At 36.3% G+C, this 22,176-nt stretch overlaps 1 protein-coding gene across 1 annotated transcript in view; it reads right to left on the bottom strand.

Moving 5' to 3' along the window:
* Positions 1 to 476: 476 nt before the first annotated feature.
* Positions 477 to 22,176, bottom strand: part of LOC121313796 (docking protein 6) — a 130,253-nt gene continuing 108,553 nt past the window's right edge. Inside the window, exons 5-8 of the mRNA XM_041246591.1 lie at positions 21,377 to 21,566; positions 16,227 to 16,365; positions 14,224 to 14,341; positions 477 to 1,231 (exon numbers count right to left, since the gene is read on the bottom strand). Coding sequence (XP_041102525.1) covers positions 1,065 to 1,231; positions 14,224 to 14,341; positions 16,227 to 16,365; positions 21,377 to 21,566 — 614 coding nt within the window. The 3' untranslated portion in view covers positions 477 to 1,064. The remainder of the gene's footprint in view (positions 1,232 to 14,223; positions 14,342 to 16,226; positions 16,366 to 21,376; positions 21,567 to 22,176) is intronic.

Raw genomic sequence — 22,176 nt, 5'->3', positions numbered from 1 at the left:
GCTACTACTACCATTTCATCTATCAGTGAGTTTGGATAACAACAAAAGGGTTAGATAACAAAACAAATACATTTCAGAATGCACTTTGATTCCAAATTGTAACTGCATTTTGGCTATTGACAAATCACATTGAATCTTCAAAATCTTATAGAGTCTGTTATCCAAACATCTCTTTGTAATCTTTGGACTATCACTTGGAATGTCAAATTCTAAAAGGTAAACAAGTCTAATTGAGGCGTTAAAAAAAATGACAATTTAAAACATGATTACTGCCTTGAAAATGTGTTTTCAATGAAATGAACAACAAAAAAATTTGTCTTCCATTTTTTCCAGGAAAAAGGTTTAATTTACAATATATATATATATGATATATATATACTATATAATATATATATATATATATATATATATATATAATATATATATAATAAAAATTTTTTTTTTTATGCACCATCTGAAACACACAAGGACGGGTCTAAATATGTATCTGATGTATGATGTATTTAACACAGCACAGTAAATTGACATATAATATGGATTGAAAGCGTAATGAAGGATTTTTTTTTTAAATAAATAATTATATTGAGTAGCAATAATCCATGTCTTATTTCCTGGACTGTTAATCTAATGGGTGATAATGCTATAAAGCAAGTACTTTATTTTATGACGTTTTGGATGACAGTGTAACAGTATTTATGTAAAGAGTTATCTGTTTGGCTTCAGATACAAAAGAACGTTAATCAATTTGGAGAGTATGCAATTAGTAATGCACAGATGCTGTGACAGGATCAAACTTGTTTCCCTGGGACTTCAAACCTTGCACCTCGTAAAAAGCAATTGAATTGATCGTTTCATTGACCATTTGGATTTGCCATTAGTAACCAAGTGATAGAAAAAGGTAGCCACTGAGACGCTCCCCACTGAGTTGGTAGGAGCCTCTCTCCTCTATAAGCTAGTCATTTTAAAAAATACAAATGGCTTTTACCACCACTATGAACTATTTGGAATGTCCCGGCTTGGACTGACTGAAACCATCAGCCAAACAGTGCATGTCACTGGACCGGTCATGAGCTGTAGCTTGATCCATAGCCACTAGAAGGAGACAGAGGCTGCTCACGATGCTCGGTCTGTTGCTGCTGCTGCTGCTGCTGCTGCTCATCATCACACTGCTCTGATATGTAACCAGGGAAGGTCTGCGTTCGGGGAACCAATGTCATACTTAAACTGGTACCTACAAAAATGAAAAAAGGAATAATTGTTACATGAAAAAGAATCAAGTCTTCGGGGTTCAGTTGTGCTGAAACAAACACAGTGATATGATGCTGGGAAGGTAACACTGGTTAACTAATTAAAGAAAACATGTAATATATCAGTCCTTGGAAATGTGGCATGTGATTGGTTAAAACCTCATCATGACTAAAAATAGATCCAACTATTGCCCTGTGACGCTGTTTATGGTAATTTTTTTTTTTTTTTTAATATATTACCCTAAATTATGTCATCACACTGAACGTCCTTCCTCACTTCACACAACAAAGCAAAATGGCGGACAACAGAAAATTAATTAAAAACTATACTACAAGATAAAGATGCTGCAAACACTAAAATCATCATAAAAACATTGCTTTCAGTGTTTTTGACTTTAGAAAATTCAAACAAATCCAACTCGACGATGTAAATAAATATCACAAACTCAACTGACTCGTACGAGAATTCTATGCCGCAGTGAGAAAGTCAGACGAACAGTTCTATGCCAAAAAAACTTTAACGGGCTTGAAAAACATCACTGATTCATAAAACAAATATGGACTGCATACATAGTGGGAAACTAAAGGTCCCCCTGGAAGAACTATAGTTACCTCAAGGGTTGGTGTTTACTTAAAAAAACTTGGATAAACCATATGAAGCTCAAGACTGATATTTTAAAGAACACAATTATACTAATGTCCTACTATTAATGCAAACAAATAGCTTTATAATTAACATACACGCATATTTAGGTATTTACAGTACTTGTTCAATGAGCGCTAACCATTTCTTTTGCATCTTTATGTTCCAGATTGAAGTATAATATAAAAGCAAAGAAGCACCTTCATCAGAAGAAAAGAGGGTCCAGGGATAATATCACCTGCAATAATCCAAGGAAAGTGGTAATGTTGGGATAGATTAGCCTATTGAATGTCCTCTTTTCATTGAGTTTACAAGTCAATAATATATAGTATTACAGTACATCTGGTATATATTACATTAAAAAGGGATAATTTTGAAAGCTAGCTAGGCATGCTATAATTATTTTTCTATCATTTTGGAACTGCAGTTTCATTTATATTTTTAACAGTAAGCTGCTCGCCAAAATTTGGTACAGTTTATATATATATATATATATATATATATATATATATATATATGTGTGTGTGTGTATATATATATATATATATATATATATATATATATATATATATATATGTATATATATATATATATATATATATATATATATATATATATATATATATATATATATATATATATAAAACATCCTATCAAATCTAAGAATCTTGACACTTTAATCTCCATAAAAAGTAGACAATACATAATATTATTAGTAGAGCATCAGGAAACAACACCAACCTAGAGAAAACAGACACATTCATGTTATATCTAACTGTGGAAGGGGTGTGGGTAATTCACTGACTAGGAGACAGACAGGTGTAATTGAAAACACCACCCAGGTGCCCAGTTTTATTTGAGAACAGTTCTTGCTTTTTCCGGCAGAGGGCACTGTTGACCGTGGGCTGCCTATCAATGATGATAGACAGCACCACGGAAATACCACAGCTGGTACGCGAACAGCAAGTGCACTCGCAGGTGCTCAAAGAAATAACAATGAAAACAGAAGGCGAAAAGAACAATGGAAAATAAAACAGTAATAAAACTACAAATAAAAGGTGCTGCACTCGGCAGCGTTATCCCGGTCGCCACTACCCGCACGACCCGGATCACTGTCCTACTCTGTAGGCTAACTAGCCTGCTCTTTTACAATACGCCAGGGTCTGCCCAAGGGTTCCCCGCTCTCTCTGTCTCACTGTGAAAGTCTCTTTGTTTCGCCTGATTCCCGATCCTAGATCAGAGCTTCCGCACTCTCGGCGCGTCTAAGTGGGCAGACCTGAGGAAACAGCAGAGCATTTTTTTATAGGGCTAGCAATCTGCCAAGACTCGCCTTCAGCCATTCAGAGAGGGGGAAAGTCCACACACCTACCTTCCCACCTCCCTGTGTCACTGCCATGACTCACAGTCGGTTGTTGGAAGACTGCTGCCCTCTTCCTGCAGTACTGTAAACACGCCAGCAGAGTCAGCACAGATCTCTCCCTGCTACACTAACAATAACATATTCAAGCAAAAGTCAAGGCAGAATGGTAAAGTGTCCCACGCTTTTATTGAAAGGTCAGTTATATAATAGGTAAACTCTGATGAGAAGGGTACTGATCCTATTAAATTCAAACATTTGCAATAATAATGTCAATATGCTTCCAGGCCATCATGGACAGGCAGGTCAGCTCTGATTCAATGTGATGTTCAAGGTGTTTAAATTGCTTATCAATCCTCAATGATTAACTCCACTAATTCCTTCAGCAAAACTGTTGGTGGAAACCTTTACCCGTCTGATCTCTATGAGACTGATGGAGCTTTTTGCATCACAGAGCACATGGTTACATTTTCATACCAAAATTGTGTTCTGCAAATCATATTGCAATATATGTGGGACAATTAAGGACTTGAGATCAGACATTTGTACTGGAAGGGAAAGAAAACCTGAATATTCTATTATTTAACAGCTTTCTACAGAAATAGTTAATGTTGAAAAATTATAGTTAACTTCTTGCAGCTCATTCTGTATATCTCTAGTTTTTTTTTTTTTTTTTTTTTTTTTTTTATGAAAATGTTAATTTCTTGACACTTACATTACCCCTAAATGGATTCCCTTTACATGCATTGAATCTTCTCATTTACATTGAGAAGAAAAATGATGTGAATCTCAATGTTGGCATGCACTGTATGTGGTTCTGTGTATCCACATGACCATGAATAGAAATAAGGATATTAAGTTTCATATGAACAAACGTAATGATAAATGACTAGCAAAATCAAAGTACATTTGTCACTGTTTTGCAACCATGTCCATGTTATATATGAACAACAACAACAACAAAAACTCATCTACAATTCAAATCTACATTAACCCTTTACATTAACTAAAAGTCATTTACTTCATCAGGCTCTTTTTGCTAAAATTCAATATCCTGGGCAACTCAGCAGTCATAGAAAGCCTAGTCTAACAGTTTCCTGTGCTTATTTCATTATAGGGTATTTGGTTTCCTCTTTAAATAATCCACCCCAGCCAGGTGAGTGAACTTTTTAGAAGTAAGAGTAATTGGGGTTAATTTTAGCACTTTTCTACGTATGTAAAACAACAGAATAATCTGTTTTTTTCACATTATTTCTATGGGTAAAACAAGAACAGATAGAGATTGAATGCAAAGCTCCATGGTTACCACTCAAGTGCTCTATTAGCAGGACTATTAGGTCAAAATACTGGTCTTAGTCATATGCTGACAATTCTATCAGAGCTCCCCAAGGCTTAACTGTCATACACGGATACAGATTATTTTTAAATCCACCTCACTCGAGAAATTCAGCTTTTATGAGAATTTTAGACGCATTGCCCCATTGCTAAGCCTGTGACAGACACGGCGTCCCTGTACCTTATTTTGGTTGTAAATAAAGTTTACTATTGAAAACTAGAAGCAGATCTAGCTCTCTGGAGTGGAGGTGGCTGATCAGTCTGAGCATGGTAGGAATGGGACTTCCTGCTTACTCACTCTGTTTGTGACCGCGGCTTGTCAGGAACCTCTATGCGCACTAACCAAGTCAGCAATGACAAGCCGAGAGGCTTTATGAGCTTTAGTTCTAAGCGGCAAGAGATACTGAAGAGTTTGGGGAATCTGGTTTAGTAAGCTGTATTCAGCTGAGTGGTTCTCCTGAATTTAAAGTACTTTTACACTGCTAAGAATAAGATAGTGTATCAGCTTTACAAGACAACCCAACATACAGCTCAGTTAGGTCGCATAGTGTTCCTCCTGCGGGACTTCGTGCTAGATGGATAGCTCATGTTAGGTCTGTGAAAGACAATCTTTTGTAGGGTTTTTCAAAAGTGTTTTGTTTTTGATTTTGTAAAATGTCTGTATCGTGTCTTGTATCGTGTGAAGAGATGATGTAATAGGAGATACCACCATGAGAAATTGTAGATAAACACGGGCGCCTGCCTCCGTCTCCCAAAACATTCTAAAAGCGGATCACTGTACCTTTTACAAAGCCTAATAAATAATGAATTCATGCAGACCCAGCAATAGATAATTATAAAAACACATACCAGAACATGGAACCTGAATGTAATAGTACTGAAATATAAAGATTCCCTTTAATACAAGATCACTTTTTTTGTAATAATTATAGTAGTTTTATTGCAAATGCCTGTCATGACTGCTATTGGATTTAGTGGTGAAATTAAAAGACTTTCTTCTCAACACTACCCAACATCTCGCTCTAAGCAGATGACATGTTATTATTTGTTGAAAATGTACCCCACTCACTTTCTCACCTATTAAACATTTTCGATAATTTTAGTTTAATATACTGCTGGTTAAACATTTCAAATATTTGGGTATTGATATCCAACCAATCTTACATTGTACTGTATCAACTAATTTTAACAAAATCTATGCTCAGATGAAGTCAGCTTTAGATAGATGGGCACAACTTCCTAACTCGTTTCAAGCCTGCATCTCTGTTATCAAAATGAATACACTCCCTTGCATCAACTGTTTCAGCTCGATGCTCCCTCTCTCTCCACCTCCAGGATACTAGGACAAATGGCACACGTTGATATCTAAATTTATATGGAAAGGCAAGCGCCTACGTATAAAACCTTCTACTCTACAGCGTGGTAAAGATTTCGGGTTTCTTTGGTTTTCTTATTGAACGACGATGCATCCCTTGACTTAACACCACAACTGAAAAACATTAGGTTAACTGGCCTTACTGCAGCGAAAAATATGGTGGCTCTGCGTTGGCAGCTGGCGCGAATGGATCCTAATGTTTCTTGATATTATTTATTTAAAACTTTTTACCACTCTGGTCCATGGTGACAAAGAGAAGACTACCCAAGACTGGGAAAGCATAACAGGTCTTATTAAGCCATTGTTAAATCTGAGGTCCTTGTGGGGCTATGGGAGGGAGGCCACCGCGAGAGGGAGGGGAGGGAGGGAGAGGGTAAATGAGTTCATGTTTTTGTTTGTATTTTTGTACTATCCCCGATAAAAATATTTGATCTCAAACAAAAAAAAAAAAGACTTGCTTCTACGCTGCCATCTGGGAAGAAGAAAATAATGTTTTTCATTAAATTTTCATTAAAAATGAAGGTCAAGCCATCCTATCTTCCAAAAAACCTGTCACACTGCTGAAAGCACCAATGTATAAACATAAAATGTACCTTCACCAGATCTAATTCTACTAATGATCATCCATCATCATAGGACCTTAACAGGTGGGATGACGTGTTCATCTTTCTTATCCAACTGCCATCTCAGTAACTGCATATATATATATATATATATATATATATATATATATATATATATATATATATATATATATATATATATATTCACAAGTAAATAAGTAAACACACTCTGACTCAGAGGAACAGTGAGGAAAATATTTTGAAGAAAACCATGTCAGAAAATGTCATATACAGTTGACAAGTCCTGCTGGTCAGGTCAGAAAAACAATCAAATCATGTAAAAAAAAATTGTATACAATGTTTCTGGGCATATTTTAGCATGATTCATCTCATTTACATAAATTCCATGTATACTGTATGTATATATTTGCACCGTAGAAGAAAATCTTAGTAGTTAGTAATGAGACTGAATGCATTGGCCTATTATTACTCTTGTGCTTTTCAAAACGACAAAGACTGGTTTTATTATTATTACTGTCACCACTCATTCAGTCTCTCTTATTACACCCTTAATGTACATAGAGCTAATGAAGTATATCTGATCTACGTAGTGATGGTCTATGAGGTAAGATGTACTGTAATCATTTATTAGCTCTGTTATATTTTTTTTCTCAAATGAAGTCCTATGTCTTTAGATCCAACATAATTTAACATCTCTCAACCATGATATTGTGTCTTCTGGCAGCATTTGCTGTCTGGGGCTTAATCACAGACAGCTTGGTCTCTGTTGGACAGTTTAAGACTGAAATGTTTAAGAAGAAAGAAACAAACAGAAAGATAACAATAGTAGTCTTATACAATACTATTCATTTTTATATGTAAGAGCTGAAGATCACAGTGATGTAGGGAATATTCTGGCACAGTCATTCACAGTGACTAATAATAAGCCTTGCGGTAATGCTATATTCTAAGCACAATTTAATCAATCACGCTTTGGGATTTTTCCAAGACGTATTTAAAACGACAAATTAAAAATGCATGCTAATCTGTTCAAATCCAGCATATTTCCACAACAGGTTTCTATGTCATTCCAACCTTTTACAAAAATGTTTTTTCACACCAGTGTGCTCGGATCCCTGTTGGATCCATTCTATTTTTATGCACAAGTCAAACAACAAAATAGTCAGTGTAGTGCAGTAGATTTTTGCTCCCCCGCTTGTGCTGTCAACTTGGACTCAAGGCAGCATCTGGATTATATTTTATATATTCTAGTTGATTAACCAGAGCAACAGAAATGACACCTATTTGTTTTCAAAGCTTCAGCTCCTATTATTGACCCAATAAAATGCATCTGTCTGTATTAGTGGTTACCTGAGTCATCTTTAAGTGCACTGGTATTGGAAAACTACAACCAGAGTACAGAAGAGATCTCTTACAAGTAATTAGGACTCAGCTCAGGACATACAAGCAATATTCAACTACGCTGTCTGAACTTCAACAATTGGTGACATTTCATCTAATTTCTGAGACAGAAAAGTAAAATCTACCAGAGAAATGCTACAATACAAGATTATGGCTATGGTTCAGTAACTGCCTAATTCTGTGACACAGAGCTGGAACACTGCTGTTATTATTTTTTGTTGTTGTTGTTGTTGTTATAAATAAAATGTTATGGGAGGTTGTTTATAGTCTTCTATCCATTGATGTAAGATATATATGGTCTATATATATATCTTATATATAACATGTATATATATTATATATATAATAATTTATTTTTTGTTTAGAACAGTAACATATTTTTAAAGGAGCTACAGAACCAGCATCTTTATTGATACATTGTTTTCCCTCCTATCTAACTTACCTTTATTAATAGGCTAGCTTTTCTCTGTCAAAAAAAAAATAAATCAGCATTTTATAGCATTGTTATACCACGTTACACAAAATGCTGAGAATTTGAAAGGGGATCATTTTAATGACCCCAGCTGCAGTACGGCACCATTACATTGACATAGCTGGATGTTTGCTGCACAGTTACTGTATTGTTTTATATTTGCTGACTACATGAAGATGTTGTTCAGCTTTTGAATCATATTTCTTAACATTCTGTTATTAACAGAAGGAACACAGCACAGATCAATACCAGACAGATCAATAAATTGAAAACATGTGTTTGTACAAAGGTCTTGGGGTTATTACAATCTCCATGAGGTTAGCTCACTATAGGAACCTTACACCCAAGAAGAAGTACAGACAAATCACAGTGTTTTCAATGAATCCCTCTGATTACACCGCAGGATGTGAAGGATCTGAATGGGTCACTATGATAAACTTGACTTTCCCAGGACAGGGTTATGTGTAAATGGTATTGTAGGTATACCAGAAGCTAAATCTGTCTAGTTATGTGTGACTAACACCACAGAGATTTCACAATACACCTGAATGTTGCATTGTCACGGTTACAAAACAAAAGTCTTTGATAAAATATTTTAATTAAATGTCTAATTATCATTTGTCTAGTAATCTTATGAATCTCGACCGCTTTAACATGACAAAAACCAAAAGTGTCCTACAATGCGAGTAAACACCTACATGAAATCCCTGGGATTAATTTTTTTTTATTATGGTGTCACTAGCACACACACAAAACAATTGTGATAAACATTATTATTATTATTATTATTATTATTATTATTATTATTATGATGATGATTATTATGATGATGATGATGATGATGATGATGATGATGATGCATTTCAGGAAATGGTAGGCTTAAATAAAAGCTCCCCGTTACATTGTTATCATAGTTTTTGGTATTTGGGACTTTAGCCATAAATTACCCCATAAGTTTGACTTATTTTCTCCCTTTTTAACATAACTTACATTAAAAAATAACCATACCATAATAACTTAATGGAATAACTATTCCTCCCTCCCCCCTTTTATTGTGCAGCAATTAAGGGTAAAACTGTTGTTTGTTTCTGAACTTGAAAAGAATCTGCAGTTAGAGTCAAAGGTTACACACAGACACACCACGGTAAAATGTCTAATGAGTTTGCAGATAAAACCTTCCGAAGCATTTGAATTTCTTGGGCAGTTGGATGAGAGCTGGGCCATTACAGAAGTGAAACCAACAATGGAAATGCCAAAATGATGTATGTGCTGCAATACTTTTGTATTGGGTTACAGAGGTACGGTTCTATAATGCCCAAAGGAACAGGGGAGGAATAGATGAATATGCATGATTTACAGTTTATGCTTTTTAAAGGGCATTTGCATTTGAGGTTTCATTTTGTTCTCCTTGAGGTTCAGTTTCCTTCATTCCTTAAATTGTGCAGCATGCATACATGCACCGCTCTTTATCTAAACACAGTCTGAGCACTGGACTGTTTTATTTTTATTTTTTCTTGTATTTTCTCAATATTATGAGTTCTAAATCTAATTTTTAGACACTTCAAGTTGGGAGACAATTACAGAGGTAGCTATGGCCAACTATATAAATGGCAACTTATGGCATGTTACACTTCACAACAAAATTGATGTCAATGGGATATGTAGTTTCGTTAAGCTGTCCTACATGTTTTGCACGCTAGAGGGCGATATCTGACTGAAACTAATTTGTCATAGATTACTACTGAAATACAGTGTTTCACCAGCAGGTGACATACGCTGAAGATCAGGCCACTAAAGAAGGGCATCTTCTAAATCGAAATACTACATGTTGTTACTTGATCAAGCAGGAAATTAAACTAAATCTAACGAAATGCATTACAGTAAATGTGGACCAATGCACGGAAAGTTAAATGTTACATTTTCCAAATCCTGATCTTAACCAAAAACATACAACAAACCTAACATTTCAAACTATTTGTGGCAAACGACATACAGTATGTTCAATATACCGACACTGTATAGTTTAATGATTTACTCTACTGTTCAGATCAGTAAAACAGAAATAAATAAATATTGATACTTCTATTGCGATGGAAAGGGAGTGGGACTACTAGAACTGTTTAAGTCTTTTATTTATTTATTTATTTATTTATATTATTATTATTATTATTATTATTATTATTATTATTATTATTATTAAGACAGCTAAATCTGCTTAATATCACTTCAGAAGGACTGGGCAGAAACGGTGACAATAGTCGGAGTTAACATTATTAGGAGTTTACTCATAATCTGGCAAAATAAGAATTTCTGGCTACCAATACGTTTTTAAAAAAATCATTAAAAAACTACATCAGAGTTAAGATTACTTTTTTTTTGACTGTGGTTTACTGTGCACTATTTTTCATGAATATAAAGTTACTGTAAAATGTAATTTATTTCAATTTGTTAATTTATTTTATACACCAGAGTGAGAACAGACCCTGCACAGCCAGTATGCCTGGCAAGAAACGCGATCCTGCATGCAGTTTGAAATGATATTACGTGGGGTGCAAATCAGCTGAACAGCCTGTACGTATGATTGATGTTAAACAAAGTGTGCCAATAACTAAAGTGATATTATCAAGGGCTTGTTTCCATTGACTCCCGTTATAATCGTGTGCGGGCCTTCCAAGTTACACCCCTAGTATCTCATGACTGTAATTAACCCCAAAGGACGTAGGATGATAATATATGATGATGATGATGATGATGATGATGATGATGATGATGATGATGATGATGATGATGATGAAATGTAAGCTAAGATAAATTTTACAGTGAACCCTTAAGGCATTTCAGTCATTTTGTGTCTAATTCGCCATTAACAGTTCTAAATACTATCTGTCTGTTTTTGAAAAAAGTTTAGGAACACGGACTTTCTGACAGATAACTATTCAGATATTTTCGCTAGCGCTAGTGCACTGATATAGTGGTCCACATCTACTTTGTTTGTTTCAGTCAAAAGAATCATTAATCTTAGGTGGGTGTTACTCAAATAGATGTTTGCTACTGTATGTATAATGTCCACTGTATTCACTTTTAACATTGACTTAACTTAATATCTGTTATATAAAGTTTAGAATCCAACTGTGTACACAATGTGTATGACAAATTACCATGGTAAACTTTTAAAAGGGTTGGAATTTTGTATTAGAAGTTTAAAACTCTTATTAAAATATATACATTTGCGTGGAGTGCAGGATGCACCCTATAGCCTGGAGATCACAGGTTCGAATCCAGGCATTGCTGACCGTGACCGGGGGTTCCCAGGTAGGGAGGGATTAGGTCAGCAGAGCAATCCACGGTTCACTGCACACCAGCTACCCCTGTGGCTGATAGGGCACCTGCGGGTCTGCAGTGGAGCCATTCAGATCTGTGTTGTCCTCCAGCACTATAGGTCTGGTGGCTTCGCTGTTGATCCGCAGTGTGAAAAATGATGGATTGGCAGGAGCACGTTTTGGAGGACGCGTGATTCAGCCTCTGTTTCCTGAGTCGCTGGGGGGTTGCAGCGGTGAACCAGGATTAAAATGATAATTGGGCATTCCCAATTGGGGAGAAAACCGGGGTACAAACTATTGGCAACAACTGCATTTAAAAAAATAAATAAATAAATAAATAATAATAATAATAATAATAATAATAATAACAATACAAATTTTATAATATATACATTAAAGTGAGATGTATCCTAGCTGATGTCATAAAGACATAAGAAATATATTGGACAAAGTTCAATTGCAGAAGCTGTGAAAGGTTGTGAACTGGGCATGCTGCTTTACTTGATTCACACTTTGGGGGGTGGGGCATGGTGTTTGATGTAGAAAGTGGGGTGAGTGGAGGAAGGTGAGTTGTTACTAAAAGAAACATGCAATTTTTTTTTTTTTTTTATCTAAGTCTTTATCAATGTCTTTAAACTAAGTGATTTATGACCTTTCATCCTGATTGCTTTCAAAACAGATGTACGCAGCAGGCAACGCATTTCTATATGCAGTGCCCCCAGTGACCTAAAATCTAGACTATGCCACCCATTATTGTAACCATTGCCAACAATTCTTATAAACCTATGACATTAATAAATATATTTTTCTTGTAATCAGTTTACTTGATGTTTATCATTTGTTTGATAAGGGCTTGAGTGGGGAACCAAAGGTCTGTTTTTAGAAAATTGGTATTTGGAGCTCCAATTTGCTCCTGGTTAAACTAAGGGCTTGTGTAGTCTAGATCAACGGTTCCCAACCTTTTCTCTGCCACGACTCACCTTGATACTTTTATTTATTTTCTGAGGCACAACACCATATTGCTTCCAAATGAACCCAACCTCTAATCGCCTTGGTTTAAGCTGTTTACCACCTTTGCCGTTCCTCTGTCATTAACTTTATTGTTCAGACTGTGACAAGTATTTTCAGTCGACTCACACTTCACACCAATAAGACACTAATTAATAAAACAAATGTGTTTTATATGATGATCAACAAATAATACAAAACATGTACCAATCAAGAAACATCACCTAACGATATTGCATACAAAACCCTTCACTTTGCCAGTCATGGGGGCTGCCCCATCGGTGAAAACACTGATACAATCTTTCCAGTGAAGTTCTCCTTCCCCAAGGTGTCACACTGAATATTTCCTCTCCAGTCATGTTACTTGGCAGTTCAAAATATTCTTTAATACTATCTCCGTCAACGTACCTTGCATTAGCCAAGATTTGAGCATGGCCACTGATATCTGTCGATTCATCAAGCTGCAATACAAATTTTCCGCTTGATTCTAATGTTATCTGAAAGGGGACCTTTTTTCAATTTCCTTGACTGCATGTGCATCTAACATTACTCTCACAATGTATTTGCATGCTGTTAAAATGTATGTCTCTGCGATTGTATGTGTCTTTTTTTGCCTTTCCTCATCGACCACGTAGCTTGCTTCCAGCGTTTTGTCAGAACAGTTGCAATCATGCTTGATTTTCATTCTGATCCCTCAAATGCTTGAAAAAATATATGTCATTCTTGGCAAGGGATGACTGTTTGCTTGTAAGGTGTCGTTCTAACTTGGCGGCATGGTTTAAGAGTTTCTCACTGCACGTGAGACATTGTGGAAGAGGGCAAGATGGTTCCCCTGTGAATGAAATTCCATATTGCAGATAGATCTCACAGAAATGTCGGTTGACAACTTTCACTTTCTTAGTTTCATGTTCCTCTTTATCGCTGCAAGTAGATGTGGAAGCACCAAAATTTCATTTCTTCAAATATTTGTCAGCTTTTGGGTCATAAATTCAAAATTCATCGCTGTAACTTGAGATTTGTAAGATTTGAAAAACACACTGACCACCATGTGACTCCCTAATGGCAAGTTCGCATGATCGTCGCATAATGTTTGTCTTGTACATCCGGAGAGCAACACTGCACAATCCCATACAGTTCCGACACTAATACCAGGGGAGTTTTTTTTTTTATCCCTGACGTGTAGTTTTTTAAAGAATTCCACGGTGCCCCTGTTGCCTGGGAAACACTAGTCTAGATTTTAACTCATAGGGGGCGCTACATTCATATTAAGCATACCTTTCCAAAACAAATTTAAAAATCCCTTTATTTATTTATTTATTCAGTTATATATTTAGGTTTAAAATAATTTCTATCACACTTTTTTTTTTTAAATCCCACAAATTTAAATAGTATTTGTATCAGCAGAACTTTGTTTAATAAGTTATTTCAGATGCATCCTGTATACAATAAGGATTGTTGTTAGAGTTAGAATCACTACTTACCTTGTAAACTGTAGATTTCTCCTACACTGTTTTGTCGGGTGATGTGATGCCAGTATGCACTGCGAGGAAGTGATATTGATCTAGATAATGTTGTAGTTTCATTTGAATTGGATTGTATCTGCAACAGGAAACACAATATTTGGCAATTAGATTGGTGCAATTTCTGTGAAGAATTAGCTCTGTTGTTAATCACTCAGAACACAAGGCTTCTTACTAAATGGAACCAGTCTTGGATTCAGTGTCCTTTAAGAATATGGGTCCTAAATGCTTTTCAAAATGCATAGGCTGACTGGTTTTGAAACATGTAACAACTTCCACAGGCTTACTTGTGTTGACATGCAGATTGATTTTTATAAAATGTTTAGTCACTTCTTAGGAACACTGTAATAAAGGTCTGAATTATTTTTCCAAAATTATATAGCACATTATCATCCAAACCACTATAAAACACCCACACACATTTATATTGTTTGCATTTACTGAGTCTTAACCTTAAGTTATATTTAGAAGCTGATGTATGAAGAGGATGGAAGCATTTGCTAGTCCATTGAAAAGACGTTATGTTATCAATACTTTATAAAATAAAAAGAATACTCTTGCACAGTCCTCTTCATAGGCGTGACACACCTATTTTATTTATAAAAAGCAATGCACTTTTACAAGTTGCCTATTCAAAGGGCAATACTTAATTGTTGTAATGGAATGGGAACCTTTGTATTGTATTTACTTATACTCTTACTTATATGACTTGGAAGATTAGCAATGGTTTTGGACTACAATCAAACAGGTTGGATGAGGCTTCAGTTTAAATACTTGCAATTACTTTAAAACTATCATTGGTACTCTCCCGCCTACACTACTGCAGCTCCCTCCTGGCTGGCCTTCCTGTGTCCGCCACCTGTCCGCTCCAGCTCATCCAGAACTCCGCTGCTCACCTGGTGTTCTCTCTGCCTCGCTTTCCCTCACTACTACACTACTCCGTTCACTCCACTGGCTCCCAATCACCGCTCGCATCCAGTTCAAGACTCTTGTACTCGCCGGTTGATGCCTTGACCAGACTGCACCCAGCTACCTCCAGACCCTCATCTCTCCCTCCACCCCCACCCGACCTCTCTGCTCCGCCTGTACTAAAAGACTGGCTGTGTCCTCCATGCTCCCCTGCCTCCAGAGCCTGCTCCTTCTCCACCCTCGCTCCGCAGTGCTGGAACGACTTTCCTACAGATGTCAGGACTGCCCAGTCCCTGACCACCATCTGGCACCTCAAGACACACCTCTTCAGACAACACCTGTAAAACTCAACTCTTCCCTTCTGGACAATATAGCACTCTGCCTTTAATGCACTTTAATTTGCACTTTTCTGCTCCTTATTTTACTGTATTTAATCCTGCACTTAACCCAGCCTGTAGTATTTTGTATTTCACCTGCACTCGTATCTAACCCTGATGTAACTATCAACACTGCTATCTGCTCTTGAATTGCTCCAATGTCAAATCATACTGTGTTTTGTATTGGCTCTTATTAGGACTGAAGTCATTGTATTTTGTATCTTGCATTTAATTGTACTGTAATTCTTGATATGTATTGTATTTTGCATACAAGTGTGAGTCGCCCTGGGTAAGGGCGCCTGCTAAAATAAATACATTAATAATAATAATAATAATAATAATAATAATAATAATAATAATATGCGATTGTTTTGAATATTTTTGGCACTAATATCAAATTCCATTTAAATTCTTCTTATTGCAATACAAGAGTGTTTGTATTGGTTTTCATTAATGAGAATTTCTTCTAACTGCTATGCCCTGGGTGAGAAGGATCCCCACTGACTCAAGTTTACAGCAGCTGCAAAGCCAGGGTGAAACGTAGCCCATACAACATACATAGTCATTAAAATACAGTATAGTGCTTTGCAGGGGAAACAGGAACTCCTAATAACGCAAAACTGAATTAAGTGAAAATACACCCTTATAAAATGCTGTATGTATATGATGTAAACTTACACCTGCCTTTTTCTCCATCTCCAGCATTAGCCTTTCGTGCTGCTCAGCAATTGCCAAGGTTGCTGAGTGGACTCGCTGGTAGATCATTTCTCCCTCTCTCGTCTGAAATGTGAATAGACCCTCTCCTGTGTCACACATTCTGAAATATCAATAACATTGAGATAAAAACAATCCCACTATCATTTGGCCCTATATTGAAGGAACTACGGACCAAATTAAGGTCAGTATAATAAGTAGCATGAAGCTTGTAATTGCTACAGTAAGTCATCAGAGGGATTCACCTGTACACATTATACAGTCAGTAACAAAGTAAATAAATAATAATAACTTCTTTGAAAACCTCTTTGGGTCTCAAATTTACCACCCGCTCCTAGCAATTAAGAAATACAAGAGGAAATTGTCCATTTTGTTTGAATATACTTCATGCATTTTATTTAAACCTTGAAAAACTCAAGGTACTTTTTTTTTTTTTTAATTCACTTTCTGGACAGCAGAGCAGAACTCCTGCAAAAAGAGGTTCAGGTCTTGAAGTTTGTATTTCTCCACCGACCTGTGCAAGTCTATTTTCGGAGTGAAGGTGCTGTATTTCTGAAATATGCCATGTTTTCATTACAACATTTCTGTTTTTACCGTCTTTTGCATTTAGAATTTGCTGTAGCTCATCTTCAACTGAAGAAAAAGCGCTTATGCCATTTAATTTTCTTTCAGGGGCAAGTTCAAGCACATCAGAGGCCAGAGCTGTTAATCGCTGCTATATTGATGCTATGAATATATACCATTGTTAAGGATTTCTGAGGTTATAGTTCAAACTGAAATATGTCACGTGGTGGTGTTTTAACGAATCAGAAGACAGATTTTAAAGCCAAGGTTTAATATTCAAAGTTATTGGCATCTACACTTCCTGGTGCTGGCATTGGGGGGTATACATTTGTCACTATGGGGTAACTATGCAAACAATTGCATGGGAATCATGTATATAAGTTTCCTTTTAAGGTGTGTGCGAGGGTGGGGGCGGTTTTGTAACTGGTTCAGGCTAGTAAACTGTACATATTATATGGCATAGTATACGCTGTTAGTAACATATGCTTGGTTTGAAAACAACAAATACACCAAATGTTGCAGAACTTACTAAAATGCCCTCACTGTATTTAAATGAGTCTCGCTGACATGTCAATGAAATGCAATAAATAAATAAAAATGGGTATAGCACAGGAGCAATTTATTAATTTGAGTTGCATGGGCCTTTTTTTGTTCCATGAATGACAGTTTAATTAAGTCATGACTTACTGTCAGAAGAATTGTGAAATATTTTATGAGGAAAGCTTTTGTGAAAAGGTCAATTGTTGTGAGTGACACCGATCATTAGCACTTCATTTTTATGTGTAAAACAAATTAACTGCAATTAACTGAGGACTGCAGATTATTTTAATCCCAGTGATGCAATTTTCTAATTTCTATCTACATTATGTTGCACATTTATTTCATAATGGCCTAGTCCTTTCCAATTCAATAATCCATTCAGACATTTGATTTTGTGTCAGAAAGATAGGGTGAAAATATCAAAGGCATGTTATATTGGTCTTCAAAACCAAGGAAAGTGGCAAACCATCTTGATTAGCCTAAACTTAAAAAAAGAAAAAAAAAAAATCTATTTCTATTCTTTAAAATATATTTATATTTTCAAGGATGTGATAATTCAAGCCACAACTGGTAGCCAAATAATTGAAACTACATGTGGGTAATATAATTTATTAAATACTAACATTTTACCTTTAGGCTAAAAAAATAATGCAGACATTTTATATCTTGTAGATATTAAAATTTAAGGTAACAACAGCTGGGGAAGATTTTGTAGAAACTTTATTCAGAATGCAAGAAGACATAATACACACATTTTATTCTTATAAAAACATGGATATTGGATATTGAAATAACTTTAATAAATGTGCCAGCACACTACACTCAATACTGGTAAAACTGGTAAAAAAGGCCAACAAGATGCTTGGATATATTGTGAAAAGTGTTGAATTTATATCAAGGGAAGTAATGTTAAAACTGTACAATGCATTAGTAAGACCTCATCTAGAATATTGTGTTCAGTTTTGCTCAACTCGCTACAAAAAGGATAGTGCTGCTCTTGAAAGAGTGCAAAGAAGAGTGACCAGAATTATTCCGGGTTTAAAAAGCATGTCATATGCAGGACGGCAGGCTAAAAGAAGGCTACACGGCAATCTGATTCAAGCATTCAAAATTCTAAAAGTGGAGGTGTACTGGTGCGGTTCGTAGACTAGATTGTGCTCAACGTGTCTCCGGTGCTCTCGAAGGCAAGTCCCCCTAGCATTCCCTCTCCTAAAGGTTCGTAACTCTTACTGCAAGATTTTTGGCCGGGACTTTACACAAGTCATCTATCACTTCAATGCTGAAAGAATTGAAGCGATTCAATCAGGGGTGCGTGAGGGATCAATATACTACCGTATGAAAAGTGACGGTCCAAACTATGATTCAGGCTTATTTCTGTATTCGAAGCTCGGGTGGGCTACAATGTCTGACCCAATTTTCTCAGATGTAGCTGACCCTGAAACGGGGTCTAAGAAGTACCATGGGGCCCTTCTGGACATTCGGTCAAAGTTTTGATTAAGTGCAGATACCCTCGCTTAGACTAAAGACAGAATTCTGAGGAGGGTCTCAGCGTCTTTCTTTCCTCCCCCAATATGTTCTACGTATAGGTTCCGCTCTCCAAGGGGCCCTTACCCCTTCCTCCTTCGGCCTCCTTCCAGCAAGCTGTGGTCTTACTGGTCCCTTTAGGGTACAAATAATGTGCAGCTACTTTTCCCCTCAGGTAAATATGTGGGGTGAAGATTTTTGCCTTACACACGGTGTGTAGTTCGGGTTATAAAAAAGTTCTTATGATTACCAGCCCATACACAATTTAAACAAACGTGACTTAATTTTCACTTACTGTCGTAAAACGTATAGCACAGTCTAATATCGGGAGCACGTCATTTTTTGTCAGTACTACCGAGTGAATCCTACGACAAGGTACATACATACAGCTCAAATAAGAAGGAGGGTTTGGTTCCTTATAAGAATTCGTCGCGTGTATGTGACAGGTTCCTGTGTGTACTGTGAAACTTTTCTTCCGGTTGGACTAACACTCTTTGATTCAATCATTACATTTTGAATTACAACAAATCAAAACGCGCTTGTGGCCTCACGGAAGTCGCTGACACGACGCCAAACTCGCAAGAGCCATAGTCAAGGCGGTCTTCATAAGGCCCAAACAAATTATGTTCGTACTAGTTTGAGCGTTCTACACACCGAGACTTGAGAGCCTGTTTCTATATGGTGCCCGGTGGAGGGGGGGGGAGAAAACCTTGTTGCAGCTGCCGCTGTGGTCGCACTGAAAAAAACTGGAGACCAAGGCACATAACTTGTACAATTTATGACCCTTCACAAAGCAAGAGAAGGAATAGCCAGGAACCCTTCGGAGAGTGTGTTTACGTCTTCTGATGTGTTTGCGGACAGAGCTATGGGTATTTATCACGGGGTATTATAGCATGGGGGCATTTAGATCGCATCTTAGAAGGTGTACTAACTTCCAGGGGTGACTTTTTTGGAGCAACAATTTCCTTATATGGATTCTCTAGTCACCCTGGAAGATACTTGTGTTCGTCTTCTGCCAGTGCTTTTAGCGGTTCGTACAAAAAGTGACAAACAAGCAAGATGGGCTGAATGGCCCCCTCTTGTTTGTAAACTTTCATGTTCTTATGTACTTGATTTGTTAAATTACTGGTAATCATGCTTCTCCCTCTCAGGAACTCCTGACCCAAATGCAGAAGAAAAGCATATAAATAAGCATCTGAAGCAAGAGCAGTAGCATCTGCCAATGAAGAAAGGCCACTGAAAAACCATGTTAAAAGGACATAATAATGTGTGCGACCCTTCAACACAAGCGAAAATAGCCAGGCACTGTGTTTGACTTTGATATACCAATATATACCAATATATATATATATATATATATAAACACTAAGATTGTAATTTTGAGTCATGTAATCTAGCAGACCAAAAGCACATGCATTTGTTGCCGCAAAAAAAAAAAGGTACCTCGAGGGCCATTAGTGAAATTAAGTTGCCGTATTACAGTATATGTTAATTTAGAAAAAAAAGGGTACTAACCAGAAACACAGCATGAAAATACCAGTGTCAGCCCTTAGTGATAGCTATTTGATTGCTTCAGTAAATATTAACAATGATTCCTCAGTACACTTTCTCAAGCATGGCAGCTGGGGTCACGTCTTACTTTCTGATAAAGCAGTGCTACAGAAAACCTTATTAAGGGGGCAGAGGGATCAGTATTTTTCTACATCTAGTAAAACCGTTCTTCATTATGCTTCACAGCCCAAACCTATGCTCTGTCCTTGAAGCTGATTTAATACATTGTACAACTTCACTTTTTATATATCTTTCAAATAATTAAGACCCTTATTTGAATACCTTCTCCATTACATTGTTGAATTATTCACTTACAGGCAGCTGCCCATATTTGCACATATACCCAGAAGCTTACACTCTCAATAAAGTATGCTAAATACAATGGTAATACCACATTTCAAGTATGCAAAACAAATGGATGTATGTCTGTAGACATGTTATAACCCAGGAAGAGCAGAACACAATGGGGACAATTCCTGCACTTAGAGGGACTAAGAGGGTATGCATAATGGTGAACGAATGTACAGCCGTATCTAAATTATTGTATCATCCTACAATAACCAGTTATTTGAGCAGGAATTCATCCCTTTTGTAACAGTTTCTTGTTAACCCCCCCGCCATACACACACACACACACACAAAAGTACAAATATTTGCACATGCATGCTATATTTTTTGTCAGGTGCAATAGTACATTAGTATTAAAATAACTTTTCTTTTTTCACAATAAAAAAAAAAAATACAAAATAGTTTGCCATTTTAAAAATGTATTTGAAATATAAATAAGTCTTGGAAAACTCTATTTAAAATAAAAATAGAAAATACTAGTTGTATTTTAAAACAGTTGTTAAAGTAAAGTATATCCTTGTCTTACTTGCTCAGTTCTTTAAACTACAACATCTCTGGCATTTCAGTATTATTCTCCAAAAACATACCTGCCAGATTCAAACGTGAACCATGTTGAGTCTCTTCCATATCTTCGAAGGGAACTGAGAGGCCACATGACCAGCTTTACCCTGGCGTTATGAATGTCCCAGAGGTAAATGTTCTCATGTGTGATTTGCATAGTGCATTCCCCATAGATGTCAAGGTTTGGTGTAGGCATCAAGTAAACATTGAACCGTTCTGAAATACACAAATACAATTAAGTACATTTTCTGCATGTACACAGGATTCAAATGACAGTCATTTAATGTAATGATCACATATGTTAATTCGCTAACACTATGATTTACAGAAACAGAATGTCATCTGTCAAATGTTGACTTTTTTAAACTAATACACATTTTTCTTACAGGTCTTTTTCTCATATATATATATTTTTATCAGTCATATTTATGACACTGAATTACTATAATCATGACCCAAAGCAATTGGTAGTTCAGAGTGTTACAGTGATGCACTATACAGTAGTTTACCACCCCTTGGAAATGATGCTTGCAGTCTCAGGGAGTAATAATAAGGTTCACCATAAATACTAGTATTGCACTACCTCGGGAATGCACCTTTCTTGAAGAACACACTTTTTAAAACAAGCGTTATACTTGCCATACTGCTTAGCAAAGATTCCCCTTGACCTGAGCATACTTGGCGTAGGTTGTCTTTTGTGTTGTGTTTTGTCTGCAGTACATTGTGATGTGTAATCTTTTGACACTGTACATTGTTGTTTGTAATTTAAGATTTGTACTATATGTTATATATACATACACAGCATTTTTAAATGTTAATCAAAGAA

This window comes from Polyodon spathula, chromosome 4 (assembly GCF_017654505.1).
Source record: "Polyodon spathula isolate WHYD16114869_AA chromosome 4, ASM1765450v1, whole genome shotgun sequence".
Classification (NCBI taxonomy): Eukaryota; Metazoa; Chordata; class Actinopteri; order Acipenseriformes; family Polyodontidae; genus Polyodon; species Polyodon spathula.
The sequence above is the reverse complement of the archived record's forward strand: the minus strand, read 5'-3'. Positions and strand labels throughout refer to the sequence as shown.